This window comes from Fonsecaea monophora, assembly GCF_001642475.1.
Source record: "Fonsecaea monophora strain CBS 269.37 chromosome Unknown Scaff2, whole genome shotgun sequence".
In the NCBI taxonomy this organism is placed as follows: Eukaryota; Fungi; Ascomycota; class Eurotiomycetes; order Chaetothyriales; family Herpotrichiellaceae; genus Fonsecaea; species Fonsecaea monophora.
In genome coordinates, this window is record NW_019173933.1 from 37,437 (window position 1) to 59,576 (window position 22,140).

General features: G+C 52.5%; 9 protein-coding genes across 9 annotated transcripts; 6 read left to right on the plus strand and 3 right to left on the minus strand.

The window, feature by feature from the left end:
* Positions 1–1,611, plus strand: AYO21_00396 (hypothetical protein; the record flags this gene model as incomplete). Its single annotated transcript, XM_022650386.1, has 1 exon — positions 1–1,611. The coding sequence occupies one exon, from the start codon at positions 1–3 to the stop codon at positions 1,609–1,611; it is 1,611 nt and encodes a 536-aa protein (XP_022517000.1).
* A 1,380-nt stretch (positions 1,612–2,991) lies between these two features.
* Positions 2,992–4,284, minus strand: AYO21_00397 (hypothetical protein; the record flags this gene model as incomplete). The annotated part of the gene is made up of 1 exon (XM_022650387.1): positions 2,992–4,284. One exon carries the CDS (start codon positions 4,282–4,284, stop codon positions 2,992–2,994), a length of 1,293 nt encoding a protein of 430 aa, XP_022517001.1.
* Positions 4,285–4,720: 436 nt separating this feature from the next.
* On the minus strand, positions 4,721–5,923 carry AYO21_00398 (hypothetical protein; the record flags this gene model as incomplete). Its single annotated transcript, XM_022650388.1, has 1 exon — positions 4,721–5,923. The coding sequence occupies one exon, from the start codon at positions 5,921–5,923 to the stop codon at positions 4,721–4,723; it is 1,203 nt and encodes a 400-aa protein (XP_022517002.1).
* A 279-nt stretch (positions 5,924–6,202) lies between these two features.
* On the plus strand, positions 6,203–7,767 carry AYO21_00399 (hypothetical protein; the record flags this gene model as incomplete). The annotated part of the gene is made up of 2 exons (XM_022650389.1): positions 6,203–6,363; positions 6,417–7,767. The coding sequence occupies 2 exons, from the start codon at positions 6,203–6,205 to the stop codon at positions 7,765–7,767; spliced, it is 1,512 nt and encodes a 503-aa protein (XP_022517003.1).
* An 851-nt stretch (positions 7,768–8,618) lies between these two features.
* Positions 8,619–9,483, plus strand: AYO21_00400 (hypothetical protein; the record flags this gene model as incomplete). Its single annotated transcript, XM_022650390.1, has 8 exons — positions 8,619–8,643; positions 8,699–8,758; positions 8,816–8,966; positions 9,031–9,094; positions 9,150–9,178; positions 9,232–9,265; positions 9,320–9,392; positions 9,443–9,483. 8 exons carry the CDS (start codon positions 8,619–8,621, stop codon positions 9,481–9,483), a joined length of 477 nt encoding a protein of 158 aa, XP_022517004.1.
* Positions 9,484–10,939: 1,456 nt separating this feature from the next.
* Positions 10,940–11,919, plus strand: AYO21_00401 (hypothetical protein; the record flags this gene model as incomplete). The annotated part of the gene is made up of 2 exons (XM_022650391.1): positions 10,940–11,446; positions 11,515–11,919. The coding sequence occupies 2 exons, from the start codon at positions 10,940–10,942 to the stop codon at positions 11,917–11,919; spliced, it is 912 nt and encodes a 303-aa protein (XP_022517005.1).
* Positions 11,920–12,111: 192 nt separating this feature from the next.
* On the minus strand, positions 12,112–12,900 carry AYO21_00402 (hypothetical protein; the record flags this gene model as incomplete). Its single annotated transcript, XM_022650392.1, has 1 exon — positions 12,112–12,900. The coding sequence occupies one exon, from the start codon at positions 12,898–12,900 to the stop codon at positions 12,112–12,114; it is 789 nt and encodes a 262-aa protein (XP_022517006.1).
* A 563-nt stretch (positions 12,901–13,463) lies between these two features.
* AYO21_00403 (hypothetical protein) lies at positions 13,464–14,285 on the plus strand (the record flags this gene model as incomplete). Its single annotated transcript, XM_022650393.1, has 2 exons — positions 13,464–13,712; positions 13,770–14,285. 2 exons carry the CDS (start codon positions 13,464–13,466, stop codon positions 14,283–14,285), a joined length of 765 nt encoding a protein of 254 aa, XP_022517007.1.
* A 1,941-nt stretch (positions 14,286–16,226) lies between these two features.
* On the plus strand, positions 16,227–21,879 carry AYO21_00404 (hypothetical protein; the record flags this gene model as incomplete). The annotated part of the gene is made up of 5 exons (XM_022650394.1): positions 16,227–20,261; positions 20,312–20,419; positions 20,686–21,123; positions 21,178–21,302; positions 21,357–21,879. 5 exons carry the CDS (start codon positions 16,227–16,229, stop codon positions 21,877–21,879), a joined length of 5,229 nt encoding a protein of 1,742 aa, XP_022517008.1.
* Positions 21,880–22,140: the final 261 nt, after the last annotated feature.

Consider the following 22,140-nt stretch of genomic DNA (forward strand, 5'->3'; position numbering starts at 1 on the left):
ATGGAAACATCAGCTTCAGCATCCTTTCACACCCTCGAATCTCAAGAGCACGATCAAGAACGCTTCCATGTCAACGGAAGAGGGTCCTTAGAAAGCCATATTGTCACTCGGAACCTCTTTGGCAGTTCCAACAAGCTTAACTATCCGATAACACAAGTCGATGGCGCAAATCCCATGGGATTGTCTCTGGGACCTTCGGTGTTGGCGGCGGCTGGTGCTAAGGTCACACAAGATCACACATCCTCCAGATCAGGTTCAGTCATCCTCGAGAAGCAGCCCGTACCCGAGATAAAGATGCCTGACAAAAAATACACCCGCTTCCTGCGTAACCTACGGTGGACCATTTTCTCCGTGTATCGCCGCCTCAACACGCTTGCCGTGACTGCCAATATCATAGTCATCATTGTTCTCGCTACACAGCATAAACTCCTCTCCATGTCACCGGAATGGGCTGCGACTGCTGTGTCCATCAATCTGACTGTGGGGGTTCTGGTTCGACAAGAATTGGTCATCAATGCGCTCTTCTGGACCTTTGGCCAATGTCCCCAATGGTTCCCACTGCGTTTGCGTCGATTAGCAGCAAAGATATATCACCTGGGCGGTCTACATAGCGGTGCAGGAATCTCAGCAGCTGTGTGGTTTGCCTTTTTCAACGTGTCGACGGTCAGAGCACTGCAATCTGGAGCATTGCGTCGACACCAGAACAGCATTCCGATCATCACCGTCATCCTTGATGTGCTCTTGATTTCCATAATCACTATGGCCCATCCCGGCATACGCGCGAGAATGCATAACCAGTTTGAGCTAGTCCATCGCTTTGCCGGCTGGACGGCCGTGGGATTGTTTTGGGCCGAATTCGGTCTCTTGACAGACGCAAGAGTCCACGATAGCTCTTTCAACATCCCAGCGCAACAACTTGTCTTCGAAAGCCCCGTCTTTTGGACACTTGTGATTGCCACCATTTCGATTGCATTGCCGTGGGTATGGCTACGAAAAGTCTCGGTGAATGCAGAGCCATTGTCAGATCATGCTATACGTCTCCACTTTACATATACAAACTTGCCCCTCTGTGCTGCTCCACGACTATCAGACAGTCCGCTTCTCGAATGGCATGCATTTGCTGGTATTCCAGGAGAAGACGGACGCGGCTTCTCGGTCCTTGTATCCAGGGCTGGTGACTGGACTTCTCGGTTGATCAGATCACCGCCGACAAAACTCTGGGTGCGTGGCATCCCGACGATGGGCGTGCTTCATGTGGCTCCAATCTTCAAGAAGATGGTTCTGGTCGCCACCGGCTCTGGAATTGGTCCCATCATGTCGCTGCTACATAAGAGGGATATCTCGTGTCGGATCCTTTGGTCTACCCCTGATCCCGAGGTCACATACTCGAAGCGCGTCATCGACGTTGTTCGTCGTGCTGATCCAGAAGCCATCATTATCAACACCACCATCTCTGGAAGGCCCAACCTCGTCAAACAGACATACGAGCTGTTTGTTATGTCCGGTGCGGAAGCGGTCTTCGTCATATCCAATCCAAAAGTAACTAGGAGGGTGGTTTATGACCTGGAGAGTCGGGGAGTTCCTATTTTCGCTCCCATATTCGACTCATAAGAACCCACAACGACCACAACCGGTCCTGGTTTCTGACAAAACCACCAGAGCTGGGAGTCTTGCATATATGGGAGATGTTGTGTTTCGGGATCATGTCGAATTCTTGTCTGGCGTCTCAGAGGATAGCGGTGTCTTTTCACGGGAGTGGCCCACTTGTTGCGGATACATAACCGCTGTCCGATCATTTGTACGGTCGTCAAACGAGAGTGTCGCAGCCTAGGGGCTTCCGGACTTATTTCGTTTCGTCTTTTTGTCATCATGAACTCTCGGGTCTGGACTTTTCGGAACACATTCAACTCTATGCCATGGGTATACATAGCCTAGGCGAGGCTGGCACAAAGCATTTTATGGCAACATCGCGCCAGAGGTCTCATGGGCATCGATAGAAGCTAACTGACAAACATGACATGCTGCAAATGATAGAGTATGTATCAACGATGCAAGTCTCCTTTCGGAAGTTTCAAATGATGGATTATTATGCCATTGTTCTCCATGATCTGCTGTCACAGGAGTCATGACTTTTGCTTGCAATTCTCGAAAAGTGTAAATCACGACATCGCAGTCCAGGGGACTCCTTACGAGCCTCGAATCTGAGACAACACGCTGCGACATTGAGGTTGACACGGTTAACCATTTGGGAAGATCTGATCAGCGAACACAATCATGTTGGCCGGCAACGAGGAAGAAATGGTCTCTCGGTCGAGTTTTCTTACGGATAGATAGATATCCCTCTTCCGTGATCGCGTCCTTTGAGACCGTGAGCAGCCCAGTCAGTACATGAACCTACTACCGACAACAGCAGGAAATACCAGGCAGGCGGGCAGGCGGGACAGGTCGGTCTACCGGCTCCCATCCCCATCTTCTATTGCGGTCGTCACGGCCCACACGATTCAAGACTTTGCCAAAAGGAAAAAAAAAGAATCGCTTTCCAGTTTTTGTCTTCTTCTCTGACTCCAATTGCAGCTCGACCATTTTTGGATGTTGCCCGATCTTGTACTGACTGACTCGAGTGTATTTGACACCTCCTCCGCCATCTTTTGGATGCTACAGAGACAAAAGACTAGGTGGAGGTGTTGAGGTTTTTGTCTCCTCGCAAGCCCACCCTGAATGTTGCGTCAAACCCTCATCAGAAAACCTCCAAGTGAGATTCTAGATCGTGCTGAATTCCGCGGCTGAATCATCAAAACGACTCGCACGTAATGTTCCCGACCATATGATAATCCTCTGAATAGCATTGACTGAGCAGCAAGAGACCGACCTCTTCGATGCGTCTGGCACGGCATTGCATTTCATGCTCTATCAATGTTTGCGTATTCGATGTGTGCAGCTCACGCGCAGCACAGATGTGGCCAGGCTACATCTTGGGGGGATGGCCTGCCCTCATTGCTGCCTGGGCTGCCTAGGACGGCTCTCCAATTTCTTTCTCGGAGGCTTGTGGACCCGATCGAATGCCTGTTTGTGCGTCTGTCCCATGGCCACGCGGGTCTTGCTTGCATTGATATCGGTCTTGGAGATGCCCGCGCCGTGCCAAAGAAATCTCTCAAAGAACCGAATATCCTCTTGAGCTTTGTGGTACATGCTCTCGTATACGTTGAGGCGCTTCTTGCGCGGACGAGGCGCAGTTTCGGGTCCTTCGTCGGACGAGTCCTCCAGCTTGATTATCATGCGAGGGCCGCGCAACGGTAGTGCGGCATCTGGCGACAACGGAGATGGTTCGATGGCTCTTCTGTCAACCTTGGTCTTTTTCTTCTTCTTCGATGGTGAAGGGTCTTCTGTGCTAGCTGTTTCTTCCTTGTAACCTCCGATCGGCGTTTCGCCATCCAAGCTCTTTCGCTTTCTTGACGCCTGAACAACATTCTCCGATGATATTTCTGCCCTTCTCTCTCTTTTGTTCATCGAGGGTGTCTGAGGATTATGTTCGGTGGTGGTGGCTTCTTGCTTGAAAACATCGGATAATAATGGCATGGATGTGTGGGGCGAGACTTTTGGCCCTAAGCGAGGCTTTCTTCGCCTTGATTGAGAGTTAGATTCATCGGATCTCGTCCATTTTCGAGCTGCATTGCTTGTCGGAGTAGAAATGGCAGCAGAGGACTCTTGTTGCGGGCCTATGCCTACAGCATGCTGACCCGTGAACCGATATTCCCTCCCTAAGAAGCTGATCAGACCAGCGAAAAACCGATCCACAACGGTCCCCGACTCTGGAAAGTATCGAGCAGGTATGAGGGAGGCCAACAAGTGGCATTTTGCCGCAACACCCCGGGATCTCTTTAGAGCACTTCGCCGAAGATCACTTGGGCATGTTGCATTGACAACTTTCAAGGCTTCGTGTAAGACAAACTTGTCCCACATTGGAACTCCTGCATGTTCGCTTTTAACCTGTGGCAGAAGTCTACCGACTTGTCGAAGATGGTCTGTAATTAGGGCATGAGGATTCTCAGGAAACGACATGAAATCGAGAACATCGGTGCCGACTTGAATGCGAGGTATTGCGGGTACCCTCATTGCGCGAGGTGATGTGGGGAGAGGTCTTTCTGGCAACTGCTGCTTGATGCGATCGATCATGACTGCTGAGGTATTTCGCGTAGTGACATTTGAGAGGACGAGGTTTTCTGCGGGTGTGGCAGACGCGGGCGCCGCTGGTCTGCTGGTTTTGGGCTTGGAGGGTTCCTCCATAATTGGGACACAGATGAGGCACCGTTGAGGAACTGGACGCGTTGGATGAGCTCTCGTTCGGGGTCGACCTAGGTAAAGACGAGAAGGGCACATTGATAGAGAACAAAATGGAGGGGGGGCTGGAAATCAATAAGGCAGCAGATGTTGCAGTTGAACTTGATCTGACCGCTCAGGAGGATTGTGCTCATATGACAGGCCAGTGCCATGTGCCAAGTGGCATGCAGCAGGGAGCAGTTAAAAGTGAGGAGGCCATTAGTCTGCCACCATCGTGAAGTACGGCATAGCGATCACTTGGATGGCCTGCGGTCATTGACTAACATGTCGGTTTAGGTCGTCCGCCCTTGTCATAGAGGTGCCGTCCCGCAACCTGGAGGTCAAATTGTGTCCATGTTCAACAGGCCTTCAATACAAGTGTCTTCCAATACTGGCAGTTCAATCATTCATCTGCGAAGACCCAACGTCCGCCCTTGAGCGCCTCTTGATACCGCTTCTCGACCTCGTCCCTCTGTCTCTGCCGTGCCTGTTCCTGATTCTCTTGTTGCTCCTGTGTGGAAGGAATATCGACATCCCAAAATCCTGGAGGCGTAGATGGTGGCGCAAAGTTTGCTCTGTGCATCCTTCCATACTCTTTCGCAAGTAGATTTGCTCGAGCCTCGTGCACTAGATTCGCTCTCGCCAAGGGCGTCAGTGAACGTATCTTGTCCCCTGACCCAGAACCGAGAAAGTCACGCAACAGGTCGTCTTCTGAGATATTAGGATCAGGGGGTAGTGTCTCCGCCAAAACCCTGAAGTTTGCACCACAGCATTCTGGTCGCGTACAATTCGGTAGGCACTTCCTCGCTTCCTTGTTACGGACAACCTCTTGGAATGCATAATCAAGGCCTCCTGTGTATTTGGGGTTGACCTTGAAATCGGAGAGATCAAGCCGAAGGGCCGGCCGTGAACGGAGTGGCTCTTTCGTCTCTGATACTCTACTTGTAACAGGAGGCTTCCTGGCTGAATGGGAATGAGGTGGAACAGGAGTAGGAGGGGTCGGTGCTGTTAGCAATGCCTGCAACCGTTGACGGGGCGAAGTCTTTGGGTGAGCCTTCTTCTCCGATGGATTTTCCGTATCTTCTCGGTTGTGATCAATGCCATCCTCTGCGAGAGACGAGATTGCCTCCGCGCCTCGCTCACTCAATCCCGTGGGTTTTTGTCCTTGGACAGAGCGGCCAGCTGAAGGTACGTTGAGTTCAATTTCTTGTAGTGGTTCTACCTTCTCTAAACTGTGGACTCTTTGACGTTTTCGACCGGAGCTCTTTGGAGTTTGCTCTTCGCCCGACACAATGGGAGATGAGAGATGTAGATTCTGTGAGCGTCTTTTCTCCTTACGGAGCTGATTCTTCAGACTGTCAATCTCTGCTTGCTTCTCTGCATCTTTCCGGAATAGTTGGTCCAGCTGGGCCACAATCTCTGGCCCTTCATTTTGTTTACCTGCCTGTGCCTGTCGCAATTCCTGGATCTCGCGCTTGAGTCTTTCGTTTTCGTCTTTCAAACGCTCGATGGTCCTATTACTGCTATCAAGCTGCCGTTGAAGAGCTTCGCTCTGTGTAAGAGCGAGGACGAGGGTCGAAGTAAGTGACAGCGTAGGAGTGGACATGTCTGAGGTTGTGTGTGAACGACCTCTATACGTAGAAGTTGTCTGAAGTTGAGGCGCGTTTGGTCGGGCGCGTCGAGGACTGTTGTACGAGTACGAGGTACAAATCGAGTACTCGGCTGGTTGGTCTCCGCATGCCTTAGTCAGCCTGCGGAGACTCAGTGCGGCTTGGGTGGCTCCGTGATCGGTGGGGTAGGCGGCGACCAGATCTCCAGGCTCTTTGACAGTGAAACTCTATCGAACACTCCTGCTGCCAACCCACGCAGAGGCTGCGTCCTTGAGATGCCGAAACGAAGACGGAGCAATGATGATACTGGCAAGCAGCCAGCGCCAGCGAAACGAAGTCGCACCGGGTCCAAGCGTCATCTGCTGGACATCAGCGATGAAATTCTCCTGCGCATCTTATCATTTCTCCCTATCAAAGACTTGCTGAAGACCGAGTGGTAAGTACCTGAAGCAATACCCGTGTGCTCGCTTTTCACTAATTTGTCCACAGTGTCTCGCGCCGACTTCATTCCCTCGCTACCGACCGCGGAATCTGGAAGGTTAAATATATGCAAACATGGGTGCGGCCGCGCTTGCGACGGCTTCCACCTGCAGGCACAGGGCACCACGATCACTCGGTAGATTGGAAAAGCCGGTTCAGGATTAAATCAAATTGGTCAAAAGGCCAGGCCAGATTAAAGGAGGTTGAGGTCGCTCGGCCGCCTGCACCACCCGTGATTGCGAAAGTCCATCGGGGCATGATATTCACGGTCGATCCAGCCAATGGCTTGCGAACATGGTCTCAGCGGGATGTGACGAAGACACCAAGGGCGCAGACTCAACTTCATGGACCGTCGACCGCCACCTGCATGACTGTAGAATCCATCGACGACACAACCTATATCTTGCTTGGGTTCGACGATGGATCTCTCTCGATTTACATCTACGATCATGAGGGCCAAATCGAGCGCCGGTCAAGCCACCAGTCCGCGGACGGATCCCTAATGGCTATTTCTCTAGCTTTTCCCTACGTGATGACGGTCTCCAGAACAAAGTACCTAAGCCTGTATCATTGCGACTCGAAGGGGATTCAAGACGGAAACGCGACCGATATATTGACAATTGCTCGACTGCAGTCCGATGCCTCCTTTGCGCCCATTTCGGTAGCCTTAAGGCGCGCCCCAAACCAGGTCATTGCGACTATCGCGTATGCGTTTAGCAGATTCCAGTTTGGATGGTGTGTTGGGTTACAGGAAATTCGTCTGACCACCGCCGGCAGAGTCATGGACAGCAGATTGGCGTCAACCTTGAGCCGTCCCTACACAGGCTGGAGCAAAGGGGATATGACCACCCGATCGACAAGTTCTCTGCCATTGCCTCTGCACCCTCAACTGATGAATCCGCCTACCTCTCTTTCTTACCAACATCCGTTCCTGATCGGGACCTTGGCAGACAACACAATCATATCGTTCCTCGTGACTTCAAATGATGAAAAGCTAGAGATTAGCGCCGGACGACGTCTTTGGGGTCACACATCGGCAGTGTCAGGCGCAGAAGTCAACAACCGGGGCAAAGCCGTGTCGATCAGCTCTCGCGGAGATGAAATGCGAGTTTGGGAACTGGAACCTGTGATGGCCACTGAAAACCAACCTCGGGCCAGCACCGAGATCATAGCGGTCGATGCGCTGTGTGGTGGCGCTGAGCTGTTGCGGGGGCGAAGTCCTACGCTGGGATTCGCCTTGGGCGAGCTAAGACGCGAAATGGAGCTTACGCGACGATGGGTTGGCTTCGACGATGAACAGGTGGTGGTGCTGGGCGAACGAGGTCAACGACAGATTATGGCATTGTACGATTTTACGTAGCATGGAACGGGATGTTTTCCTCGTTTTTTCGATTTGAACAAGCACATATACACAAGATCTCCAGGGTGTCAGTCTCGAGATCAGGCTCAAGAGGCGTTTCGACTTGTCGAAATGTATCAACGTCTGGTGACAACTGCCCTTATCTGCAACGACGACGAATAGGATGCAAGGAAGCCTTCCGCGTGGTTACAGCAATGCCAGGAGAGGAGCCTGAAAAGATCCAGACCAACGGCAGAACAAGGCAGTGCATTTTTGCAGCTGGTAACCCAACCCGAGTCGTCAGGTCTGTGCCTCTCTCGTACAAGTACGCAGACAAGTGAATGGGCATGATTGGAGCCATAGACAGAGTTTTTTTTTCGTTCGATTCCCCTATTAGTATGACGTTGTGACAACCCCGGTGTCTAAGTTAATTCTGCCAATCCACGCCGCCGGCCACTTTTTCTCCATCGCATTTTCTCCTCAGCTTTAGTTTACCTAGCATTCACCTCTGCACACACACAACAAACTCGACGCTGAGGCTCTTCTTCCCATCTTGTTCCTACTGTGCTTGATCTCTGGTACGCAGCTACATATTCTCGTTATCTTTGCATGGATTGCGTCTTCTGGAGACTGAGAACTGACTGAAACTTCAGATCTCACTGAAACGAACCACCGTCCAAACAAAACATCATGGACAGAGGCTGCTATAACTGCGGCGATTCATCGCATCAGGTACTGGCGACCGATATCATTGGTCCTACATCCCCTTACTTTCATTCAGGCACGCGACTGCCCCAAAAAAGGCACACCGACCTGGTGAGTAAATCTGATCCGTTTGCCACCATCTGGCCTCTCACTTCAGATTGACTGACATGTCAAACAGTTACAACTGCGGAGGTACGTCGCACACAAGTCACTTCTAGTCCCTTGCCTTTACTTATCTCGTCCACAGCCGAAGGCCACGTCAGCCGAGAATGCACTGCTGCGCCCAAGCCAAAGTCTTGCTACAAATGTCAGTACAACCAGCGAAATGATGGAAGTCGAAACACATATATTGATTCACTTACAGGTGGGAATGAAGGACACTTTGCGCGCGACTGCCCTCAAGCTGGTCCTCCTGGAGGTGCAGGAGGTGGCTGGGGTAGCACGGGCGGCAACACCTACGGTGGCGGCTCGTCTCGAGAATGTTACCGCTGCGGAGGGCAGGGCCACATAGCGCGGTAAGATATGATTACTATGATTCGAATCGACATTTGCTAATCTCCTCAGTGACTGCACTTCCAGTGGAGGCGGCGGCGGCGGGTTTGGCGGCGGGTTCAATCGCGGTGGTGGAGGTCAGACCTGCTACGTGAGATCACTTCTTTTCTCCAATCATGAGATCTGTACTGACAGAAAGGACACAGTCTTGCGGTGGCATCGGCCATATGTCTCGGTATAGCACAGTTGGAACTTACTTGCTCTATCTGCCTGGCTAACCATTTTCAGTGACTGCACCCAGGGTCGAACTCAGAAATGCTACGTATGTTTCCCTCACCTACATCGGCAATTAGTACACTGACTGACACACGCGCAGAACTGTGGCGAACAGGGTCACCTCTCTCGCGATTGCCCATCCGAGCCATCCTCTGAGCGCATCTGCTACAAATGTGAGACCACCTTCTTACCATTGCGATACCCTTCTGACCTTGCATTCCAGGCAAGCAACCAGGACACTTGCAGTCCGCTTGCCCCAACTAGTGACTTGCACGAGCGTCTTGACGAACCGACCACTGCTTTTCCTTTCTTATCCAATTCACGCATAAAGATGGTCCCTGGGATGGTTGGTGATGTAACATCCTATCTTGAGCATCACGATGACATGATGAACACGCATTCGAGCAAATGACAAAAAGGTTACGACAGAATTTCCAATTTTCGGATTCGGCGATGGCTCAACATCCTAGGCGAACCATCTGTGGTTGGTGGAAGGGCCTTTCTGAAACCGGGTGATGACGGGAAGAGATTTCGAAAAGGTCTTTGCAATGCAGGAGCAAGCGGACGATGGAAAAAGGAGAATTTTGAATGGGGTTCGTCGAGATCAATCAGATTGCACGAGAACCAAGGACATTGAACAGACGAATTAGGCTGGGACAAACTGGGGTGTTGCTGGAAGGGGGCAAAGTTTCATTCGTTCAACGAGTCAGCATGCAGCTCGGAGCACTGACATCAAGAATCAAAGGACGCTGTGCGATGAAATACCAGCAATATGCGAAGAATTCCTGGCAGGTAGAGATGAGGTCGAGAGGAGCTCGGGCTTTCTCGTATGTCGAGATGATCCATCCCGACAAGGTTGATAATAAAACGAGAGAGCTCGCCGACCACTTCCCGTTCTTTGTTCCCTTGTCATGCTGCTGTAGCATTGCAGAAGCTTCCGCCAGCTATTCGTCTGTATAGCGAACGCGCGTTCCTGGGAGAGGTAGATCAGTGGTGATCGAATTGTTGCATCGAGTACAAGGCCATCCCGGCCAATCTTCTGACAGGAGAGACGACATGTACCCCGTATTTCTCCGAGTGCGTACGAGTAGAAGCTACCAGCTTCCAGAGACGGGATGCATTTTATAAGTATCGTGGTCCCTGTCATAGAGGTCATTACTGATAAAGGTAGCTGACGGATTGGGATCGGCGAGTCGGATGAGTGAAGTCCGGCCCCCTGCCCCGCCTCGACGCCTCGTCAGGTTTCAGGTTGCGGTCATCAACGGGCATCACTGGCACTGCCACTGGCACCTACGGGCAGCCTCTCCAATCATGTGTAGCCTATTCCAAGGTCCCTGGAGCCCTTGTCCGACACCTTACGCGTCCTCCGCAGCAGCCAAGCGCAACCAAGCCTTCCTTGCCCGTTGTTTGCTCGACCGTGATTCGCAGCCTTGTGCTGCCCGCTGCTATTTCAAGTTCCAGGAACAGCATGCGCCCCAGTCTTTTTTGTTCCCGTTCACCAACGCCCGCGTACCCAAGACCACGTACGAGTACACTGACCTCCCTGTCACCCTGTCTATCCAGCCCCCCTCCCCGGCCGACACTAGATACTGGGTATGATTATGAATGGCGTCTCAGTTCCTCGAAGAGGTCTTCGGCCGCTCTTCCTCCTTCTTTCTTTCTCCCACCAGACATTTACCACACCTCGACGACATTTCCATTCGATAACAACCCACTCGCTATGGCCAGAAGCTCAATCATCACTCTAGCTACTGCAGCTCTATTGGCAACGACTGCCAATGCTCAGTTCGGGTACGGATGGGGAGGTGGATGGGGCAATGGAAACGGAAATGGCTGTCCTCCTTGGGCCAGCGATTGTGACAGCTCCGACGATAGCGGCGATGGTAGTGGCTCTTCGTCTTCGAACGGCATCTCCCAAAGCTCGCTTTTCTCCTCACCAGCAGCGTTCGATCACGCAACTCGCATCCTGATCGCTCACGCTGTGCTGGCCTCTGCAGTCTGGGTCCTCTTTGTCCCGTCACTCGCTATCCTACTACGCCTAAACATCAAGAATCCTATTGTGCTCAAGATCCACGCCGTGGGCCAAATCCTCAGCTACATTATCTTCATCGTCGCCGCGGGCATGGGCATATGGCTTGCACAGCAGTCTGCCGCCTTCGGTGTTTGGAACGACCCTCACCCGAAGCTTGGTCTTGCGATCCTGGCATTGGCTTTCTTTCAGCCAATTGTAAGTTTTCCATCCTTGGGATCCATCATGCTTGTATGCAATTTTGTCCATGCTAATGGTGAGACCAGTTCGGATCTCTCCACCATTCAATCTACAAGAGACGTGCTCAGAACGTCCAAGCCGGCAAGCCAACAAAAGCCCCTGGCCGGACTACCCCTGGACGTGTCCACCTGTGGCTCGGTAGGCTTCTGATTGTGCTCGGGATGATCAATGGCGGCTTGGGCATCAGATTAGCATCCTTCAGCCCATTTCAGACCGATGGTACCTCCACCAAGGCCAAGATTGCCTATGGTGTCATTGCAGCAACCATGTTTTTACTCTACCTTGTGTTTGTGGTCACCTTTGAGATCAGGAAGTCGAGGGCGAGCACGGAGGAGGTGCGAAGTAGACAGCAGGTGGTCGCCAACAAGGATGGGTTGCCCTCATATGACGAGAGCGAGGAATCTGTGGGCAGACCCAGCAGATACAGCTAAATCCCTGATGACTTGGGTCACATCTGATTGTTTGATGATGTTCCCTAGGAGGACAAAAGAGACAAATGTGGTTTACGAAAAGTTCCTCCCTCTTATTCCACACATTTGATGGTGAGATGACATGATATGATAATGGTACATATAAGATCTTACATACAAGAACTGTTTTTTTTTCCAACAGATCCTTACAACTCACCAAACCCCTGGGATTAGAGCGTAGGGTACCTCCCTCTTGACCTTGGCCCATTGCTCGCCGTACTTGTTTGCCATGTACTCGTCCAGGATAGGGATAGCTCGAGCACCAAAGTCCCAGAGAAACCAGCCGCCGACAACAACACCCCACACGGGACCGCCAGACGCCAGGGCGTACCCGGCACGCCACATCGAGTAGCCCAGGTACGAGACGTGACGGACGACGGAGAACAAGCCGCTTGTATAGACTTTGCCTTTGTTCGCGGGGTCCCTTTTGAAATTGCGACGCTGGACCTCGGAGACGGTCTCGCTCAGCAACCCGCCCGCGAACAGCACCGTGCCGACGTAGACGCTCCAGGGGGCGAAATAGACGGGGTTCTCGGCCGACGCGTCGTACAAGAGCGTGTTGAGGCTGTTGAAGACAGTGTTGAAGACGCTGATGGCCACCGCCGCGCCCGGGTACACAGGCTCCTGGGCCGTCGCGACCTTCCAGAAGATATGCTTCGCCGCGGCCCCGATCGACATGGCCCAGATCACCGTCTGGTACGGCGTCAGGCCCGTCGCTGCCAGCACGGGCCCGCCCGCGACGGGTGCATGAAGCGCCGCCGCCGTCGCAGAAGAAGAGAATCCCAGCTTCGACGCCAGCAGCGGCAGCGGCGAGTGTAGCAGGAGATGTCGTTGCAGCAAGGGGTCCAGCGCCCGGAGACCAATCAAGAGCGTGTTTCCGACCAGGTCGCTCCCGTAAGACCCCCGGGGCACCAGGTCGAACTTTTTCTTGTCCTCTGCCATTGCCCTGTGCCTGTAATACTCGCAGCGACGAGGACAGAATGTAGTCAGATTCGGGGGTGACTTTGTGACCCACACGAGATGTTTTCGTGGGTTAAGGGCATGGGTAGGGTTCGCGGAGGATTGAGGAGGAGGCGGTTTATGGTGAGCGGCAGGTCCCTGACCAAGAACCACCAAACGGGTGCGGAGGGACGGAGTAGCCCATTATTGTTATGGCGAGAGAAAAGCTGTCGCTGAGCACGCCGAATCGGGTTTTTCTCGGCTCCAGCCACGACGATACACAACCATAGCGACGATGAGCCCTCTCGCCCTTGCATGCGGCGATGCATGCAAAGTCTGGGGAGAGAATGGAGGTGTCTGGCCGGTTGCATAATTCTCTCACGATTATCAGCCTGTAGCTATTACTAAAGTGCTTTATTAACGCCTTGCAAAAACACAAGGATTTGTTACTACGCAGGTATGCAGATGACGGACTACTCCGTCTATAGCAAGTTCCTACTCGTATTACTCCTGATATCCATTTTCCCCTTCACTCAAATCTTCCCACCACTTCCTTGCGCTTGGACATGGCAGAGTCTGGGTTTGACATAGGGTTCGGCCTCGAAGGTTCGCACGTACTGGTAACCGGATCTTCGGGGGCCATTGGATCAGTGGTGGTCAAAGCATTCCTTGCCGCAGGCGCATATGTGTCGGCATTTGATCTTGTCGAGCCTCGACAACCCATCCAAAACGAGCGGCTCAACTTCTACCAGGTCGACATCACAGATGAGTCCAGGGTAGAGCAGGCTATGGAGTCAGCCAGGACTGTGTTCGGGGTAATAACAACATGCGTTTTAGCCGCAGGTCTGGACTTGTCCTACTGCCCTCAACAGTCCCTCGTCGACATGCCACTTAGAGCATGGCAGAAAGTGCTGAATGTCAATGTCGACGGCACATTCCTGACCTGTCGAGCGTGGCTTCGAGGCATCAGAAGTCACGCAACACCCGCGGCCAAAAATATCTCTGCTATTCTTTTCGGTAGCGAGGCCGGAACCTTTGGAGTTCCATTGTGCGCGCCGTACGCCGCTTCGAAGTCGGCGATTCAACACGGCCTTGTCAAATCGCTTGCTCGCGACGCCGTCAACATCAACCCACGTTGTCGTATCAATGCCGTCGCGCCAGGTCCTGTAGCCACAGCGCAATTTCAAAAGGAATGCGACGATGATCCAAAGGCTTTGTGGCGCGAAGCCCAAGCAACCGTTGCATTACATCAGCCGGTTCCAATTGAGGCGGTTGCAAGAGCCTGTCTATTCCTCGCAAGCGATAATTTTTCTGGTAATATAACTGGACAAGTGTTGCCGGTTGACTCTGGGAAGAGTGGCGCTCTGCTGTGGCCAGAAGCACCATAGAGTTGGCCCGATTTACCTCTAGAGCAGCATAGGCTGGGAGAGGAGAGGTTTCTTGGTCGGTACCCAGTCCGTCCAAGTGGTTGGATCGAACTGAACAACTCTTCAACTCTTCAACTCTTCTGGAGCCTCATTTCAGTAATTCATCCATTTAGGCTAGAAAGAACATTTATGGAGCCAGCATGCCGGTTCAGAAAGGGAATGTTGTCTAGTCTGACGGAAAGGGACTGAAGGCTTTGCGACTCCAGACAAACTGAAGCCAGCTGTCGCTCTCAGTGGAAATTTGACTTTTCTTCCAAGACTGAGCCATGCCTATCAAAAGTGGCGGCAAATTTTCATCTGTGTAGCGGAGTCTTGGCCGGCCCCTATAATGTCTTGATGGCTGTTGGCGAGGGCGTCCATTTTGAGTCATACCGTTATTTATATCTGCCTGATGGCCTGACAGGCAGCATGAATTGCATGTGTCCGGCATCTTCTTCGGTGATTGGTAGGAAGCTAGGGCGAGACTTACCCGAGAGTTGTGCCACTGGGTAGGAGAGGGGGAAACAGGGTGTGATTGCGCAACCAAGCGGAATAGAGCCACAGGGCTCAACCTCTGACAAGGACGGCTTGTTGATAAGAAAACAGTCAAAGGGACATCGGGAAGGTCAGGGATCGGAGGGCTGGTAACTCGGACAAGAGGTATCTTGAGAATGGAAAAATATACCATATACCCGCTAAGTGAGGTCGACGGTGACGAAAGAAGCTCGAACCTATCGGCCCGTTTCACCTCTTTTACAGCGACTAAAATCATCTTGAATGTAGGGTCGATTGACAGAAGAGCGGGCGATCTCAGTGCGGAGAGAGACCATTTCTTCTTGTACTCTTATGATGCTGGGATTCCCACCTACAGCAGTGTGCAAATCATGCAGACGGCAGGGGTCTTCTGCGTGAATTTTTCGCCATTCCATCGTCCAACGAACACTCCCGAGAGTGGCGCAAACAGAGTAGTTGGATGCAAGGTGACGGCGTCTGAGACCGAACATCGTGGGAATCGGAGCGAACTAGCGAAGCACATCGATACTGGAAGCAGAATCTTGACCCGCGACCACTCGAATAACGCAAAAAATATGCAGCACCAATGCAGGTGTTGAAGAGAGTTCACGCGGTGACAATCAACAACCAGTGGGAGGCTCGGAGGGTTGGTGGGATGATGGCAAAACATGGAGAATGATGGAGGGGGAGGAAAATGCAGCGAGGTGGCTGCCCACCCAACAGCCAAGCCTTGACTAACAGAAACAAACTAGGCTCGTCGTAGATTGCCCCTATGAGCATCCCCTAGGGACCTTTTAGGGGGTCTCCAGGTGCCATCCAGGCTGCCCGTTAACTGAGCCCTGGGAAGCTCGGCGCAAAGCAGGCTGCTAACAAGCCCTGGAAGAACTCCTAGGAAAGGGACCTGGAAGGGCCGCTTTTCCACTTGCCAGGGCTCCGCCTCCACAATTCGAGTTCCATTTTGGTTAACTAATCTACAACTCTGTTCACTCATCACCAGCAGCGCCTGACGTCCTTCCTTGCTCACCGTGTTGTCATTTTCCACGCATTTGTCCTCGAGTCTCCCAAGGTGTGAAGCCCAACACCTTGTGTCACACATCTGTCGCATTTGCAGTTTGTCCTTGGTTGCACCTTAATCCTTGAGCGACCATCCACCAGCCACAGTCCTCGCCTCGCACAAAACAACCGCCACAGGCAACACAGCGCAGTCGGACACCGTGGAAGCTCCTCCTGCTCCAGCTCGAGCCAAAATAAAGTGAAGGGCAATTTTATGCTCTCGTTTCCTTCTTTATACGCTTCGTCCTATACCCTACACGGCTCCTTCAGCGGTTACGTTTGAGGAAGAGATGGCATAGCGGTGTTGCGGTGACGGGTACAATTTCAGGTCTTCGAGAGCCCAAAAAATCCGACAGCATGGCATCGGCTCAAGATGATGACATGTATCTCTTCCAGAATGCCCTCGGCCAAACCCCAGCATTTGCTGGTCAAGACTTCGACGCATTTCTGGAAACTCCACTCCCAGACCTCGACCAGACAACCTCGCCTCCGGGCTTCCTCAACCCGAATGACTTAACGATAAAGCGGGAAGTGGACTCTTTCAGTCCGCTTCCTCACAATGATGCGTTTGCGCGCACATCTAGAGGGTCTGCCTCAGGGTCTAGCAGCTCCTCTTCCGAAGACCCTGCGGACCGTACACGCCACATGTCCGCAGCTTCAACAGCCTCCCCTCCAGCGCACGAAGTGGTACAGAGCAACTGGGGAAGCGGGATAAATGGGTTTTCAATATCTTCAGATGACAATCTATTTGAGGACACCGCTATGGCCGGCCTGGATCAAGATTTCGAGGCAAGTAATCAGCAGATGGCTTCCGATTTCGACTTCGATACGGCTGCTAGCACACCTAGCGGATTTGACCCGGCGGACAAGCGCAATAAGATCAAACGTACGATAATGAATCAACCCTTCAACCGACAAGTCGATTTTTCCAAGTTTGGAAAGCAGGCTCCGACCGCACAACTACCGAATGGGCAACCTCAGTTCTTCTTTGCCGGATCCAGGGAGGCCTCACCTTTGAATGCAATGCTGCCCTCTGCGCAGGGACAGTCCCCATGGAGCAAGCACTCTCCATCCTCTGGTTTGGAGGAAACCTTCAACCACATCACCATGAATGGCGATTCACCTGGTAACGCGACATTCTCACCTAATCTCCAGTTTTCGTCTACCGGATTCAGTTTTGATGCGGACTCAAGTGCAACCCCTTCTACTTTCACTAAAGATATCTCTTCTCCACCATCCACGGTCAATTCTACCGAAGGATCACCAACCCTGATAGTACATCCAACCTCGCTCAAATCCCGTGTTGAAACTCAGATACCGATTAAGATGACACTCTCGCCACTTCCACCTGGCGTCAAGAAACTAAGGCTCCCAAGACACACAGTATCCAAGCCCAAGTTCCTCGCCAAACCAGAGGTCCCGCGGTCGTCAGAGATTTTGGAGCTGCATACGTCGTTGGTTTGCACAAGCGCCATGCAAGACAGGGTGAAGTTGCAACGGGCATTGGCACGCGCGAGGGGCGAAGACCCAGGTCCTTATGCTCGATCGAGTCCTGCTTCCGTCGAATCAAGCACCTCGAAAGATGATGAGGATAAGCCTTTGAATGGCGGTGAGGTTCGCATTTGTGCGGGATGCATACAGCGGGAGAGGAAAAGGGCCTCGAGGAAGAAGCAGAAGAAGCCTGAGGAAGAAGAGCTTTTCCAGAGAGATGAGGAAAGGAGAGTGGTCGTTTTCAACACCAATGAAATAAAAGAATGGGTTGAGGCTCCTCGTGAGACCAGCGGCAGCGAAGCCCAAAATGCGTCTTCTTCAGCCGCGGTGCAAGTGGAGCTACCGATGCGGATTGCCTGCTATTGTCGGCACCAAAACGAGAAAATGGGCTTCCAAGTGATATTCACAATCAAGGACTGTCGAGATAAAGTCATCGCTCAGGCCATGACCAACGCTATCATGATCACAGATGATCACAAAACTCACAATCCACCAGCGGTCATCCCGAATCAACAGGCACCTTTGCCAACTCCGGGACCACAGTTACCAGGAGCAGGCGTCTTCTCCAGTACTGATCACGAGGTGCAGCCTCAGACACAGGTCATCAATGCCAAAATGTCTAGGCAGGCGTATTCCATGACTGATCTGCATGCGTTACAGCAGACTTTCACCCCCAATTTCCCCCTGGCCCCAGCGAACACACCATATGCCATTCCGGCGACTGCCTCAAGCCAGGCACTGGCCAATTTCGCACCACGAAATCTTTCCAGACCTGCCTCCCCGAGTGGTCCGTCAGGTCCGACTTCAAAGAGAAGGAAACAAAGTGGTTCCGGAAAGTTGCCATCTGGCTTGACAATGACTCGTCTCGACACATCGCAGGTACTCCCCGGGGCTTCCACTATGCCTAATACTGCCGCGTCGTCTCCGTACGCTCCAAATATGGCATCGTACATCGGACCGAACGATCGCGCATTTGCGATGCCTGCTACCCGGCCTGCACCTTACGGCAATAGTCCTCCAACACCCAATGGAGTTGAACCTTCATTCGCTGCCAATATCAACCGCTCTGTGAGTCACGAAAATCTCCCGCGGCAAGTAATGATATCAGCGCCACCCTCCCGTCAGCCAAGCAGACCTGGTAGTCCCGGCTCTGCTAGGAACAGCTTTGGAGCTGCCGATGCCGCCTTCGGTCAAGCGGTTAGCAACCAATTAATGGCACAACCTGCTCGACGGCCACCGCCGCTGATCCACAAATTGGTACCCGCCGAAGGATCTGTGACAGGAGGCACGGAAGTCACCTTGCTGGGCAATGGCTTCTACCAAGGCCTCGAGGTCATGTTCGGCGATACTGAGGCCACGACCACGACATTTTGGGGAGAAAAATGTCTGAACTGCATTGCACCTCCAGCTCTTCAGCCAGGCGTTGTCCCCGTTGTATTTAAGCACGATCACCCACAATACTCACCAGTGCCACAACAATCCCAGACCCGGCCATCCCTCTTTACTTATGTGGATGATAGGGAATTGGAGATGTTCCGCCTAGCACTACGTACCCTTGGTAAGCAGCTACAACATCCAACGGATGATCCATACTCGGCCGCCCAGCAGCTTCTGCAAGGACAGCCTCATTCTATGTGGCTCGCACACGGGAGCTATGGACTAGGTGGAGGACATCAGCGCATGCACGGACACATGGCTGGAGGTCCGATGGATACGCTCGAGTTAGAAGCTATGATGTTACAGGTACTGGAGCAAATGGACTCCCAAAGGCTATTTAGAGCCCCCAAGTTTGATTTGTGTCGTCCATCTGGTCTCACCTTGCTGCATTTGGCAGCTTCGTTGGGCCTTACGCGATTCGTTGCTGGACTGCTCTCGAGGGGAGCAGATCCCAATATAGTCGACAATAACGGCCACACACCGATGCATCATGCTGCCATGAACGGCCATACGCATGTGATACATCGACTGCGCTTGACGGGGGCTAACCACAAAGCCCGCAGTATCCGCCATTTTACGCCTGCTGACCTGGCGACATCATTACTTGCCTACCAGGCCACAATATCGCCCATGGAACACTATCGGTCACGGAGTGCTGGAGGGACACCGATGCGACTGCATAGTCGTAGCTCCTCCTCTCTTCGCTCATTCTGGGAGAATGCCTCGAGCCATTATGCCACTTCTGATACGGACGGCTCAGACGTTTCGGACGATTTTGACGACGAGACGCCGACCAGAGTCACTTCCGAGGAACCGGATCTTTCGCAGGTGCTCGGGCAGAGAAATCGCAAGCAAGCCGTTAGTGTGCCTCCATCCCGAAGGGGTAGCATGCCACCGACGACGTCTCAAGCATCAAGTTTCCCCCCAGAGAATGTCCCAAGTGCAGCACCGGCAATGGCTCCATCAGCGTTCATGCTCGCGTGGAGAGATCATCTGGTAGCTCAACTACAACAATTCAATGAGAACGCCCAATCAGTTATGCCTAGTCTCGCCAACCTGAATGGCCCTCTCGCAGCTATCCAGGAGTATCAGGCATATCCTATGATGCGCCGTGTAAGCGCTCTTTTCCCTCAACGTTCAGGTTCCAGACAGCTGCAACCAGGCCAGCGTGAAGGCTGGTGGGAGACTTTGACGGGCAGATCATCCCCTTCTGCTCCATCTTCGCCTCCGGCCTATAGCGATCTATATCCAGAAGCAAAAGAAGGGACGGATCAGGACTGGAGCATTAAAAAGGCATCCACTCTGCAAGCCGTAACCGATGCTGCAGCAGACCTCCAGTTTGAGCAGCAAACCGCCAGTGAAAACGCCGAAGGGAGTACCACCTCTGGGAATGCTACTGCCTTGATAAGGAAGCCGATCGAAAAAGTCGAGCTGAGCCGGGATCGGAAATTGTTCTTCTTCTGGGTAAGTTGAAAATGGGCCAATTCTTCGTTTCGAACGCTGACATGCCACAGATCCCATTACTTGCAATCGTTCTAGCATTGATGATTCGCAACTCTGGCATTACCGATATTTTTGCCTTTTCTAGTAGCCGGACACAGCCTCTTGCCAATCAAGAGGCGGTTGGTGTTTTCTAAGATGTTTTTGGTCATGGAGACGCCTTGTACGAGTCAATGGGTGTTTAGCAGCGAATCACGGTTTTTCTTTTTCGAAAGGAAGCGCGAGCTCTCAGATGGTGGCTACGTAGTATCTATATATGAATGAGCGCAGTGATAAACATGGACTTTGTTTCGAGAATAATGCAAATGAGACTTGACCTAAGCGGAAACATCTTTGCACCACTCGATCGCCAGTATGTAACACACAGACAGACAGACACCAAGCAAAGGTGTCGTCGCTGTTCCTGGGTCGCCAATCGGATACCAAGATCCGAGCCGCCCTTCGGCTACTGAATCAAAGATCGAAAAGTGCGCAATTTGGAGCTTGTACCTTTTCGACCATTCAAGCTTTTCTCCCACGTGGACGTCCTGATTCGACGACTGCAGTTCACGATCCATGGGACCGGCACACGACTTCGACGAGTGAATCTCATCGCTACGACTACTCAGGCAATGTCTGTTGCCCGAAATACACCTCGTCCACCGCCCTACCCGTACACGTTGGCCGTGTTAAAGTCTCCGTTACGGCAGCCTCGAACCCCTCTCCCGACACCCGAGTGCGTCCCGAGGATTGTGTCGCCATGGACAGTACTTTGGAATACGAGAAGAAGCATGTGCACGAAGTGTACGAGGATATAGCGAGTCATTTCTCGTCCACACGATACAAGGTTCGCACGTCGTCCGGCAGCTCAGCGGCGCATTCAAGTTGATCAACGTGGCAGCCGTGGCCTGTAGTCGACCAGTTTCTCCGACGTCTGCCCCCTGGGTCTGTCGGTCTTGACGTGGGCTGTGGAAATGGGAAGAACTTGACTGTAAACAAGGATGTCTTCATTATTGCTTCGGATAGGTAAAGTCGACAAAAAGCCAAAGAGCAACATAAGCCAGCTAACCGTGCTTGAAGGTCAAACGCCCTGGTAGAGATCGCCCACCGCCGTCCACCGCATAGTGCCATCGTCGCAGACACCCTTAGCCTTCCACATCCAAGTGATTTGTTCGATTTCGCAATCTCCATCGCGGTTATACACCACCTATCTTCCAACGCACGACGGGTTCAGGCTATCAGAGAAATCTTGCAGACCTTAAGACCACCTTCCAAATCTCATCGAGGGGGCGGAGAAAGAGAAGGGGGAGGCCAGGCATTGATATTCGTTTGGGCACTGGAGCAGAAAGGTAGCCGACGGGGTTGGGACCGCGGCCACGAGCAGGACGTGCTTGTACCCTGGGTTCTCAAGCCGGATGTCGCCTCCAAATCCAAATCGGAGGCTCAAATGCCCGATCCACCCATCTCAGTAACATACCATCGATACTATCATCTGTATCGGGATGGCGAGTTGCAAGAGGACGCCATTGCTGCCGGCGCAAGGGTAGTCGAGTCTGGTTATGATCGAGACAACTGGTGGATCATCCTCTCCCGACAAGACTGAGATATCAGTAATTATCTCCTTGCGCTTGTTTGAGCAACACAGAGATACCGCCCATACATACGACCAGACTCCGAAAGACGCATCTTGTTGTTGGCGCCTGGTGTCTCAAATCCGATTCCAGTCTCAAGTGTTTGCAGCGTCATCCCAGTTCGACTTGGGACAACGCGTTCACAGATCACATTATCCCTCGTTCGCAGCCGGCCGTCTGCGCGATTCGGAGGTGTTGGGGTATCAAATCACTATATTACAGCTTCTTACTGC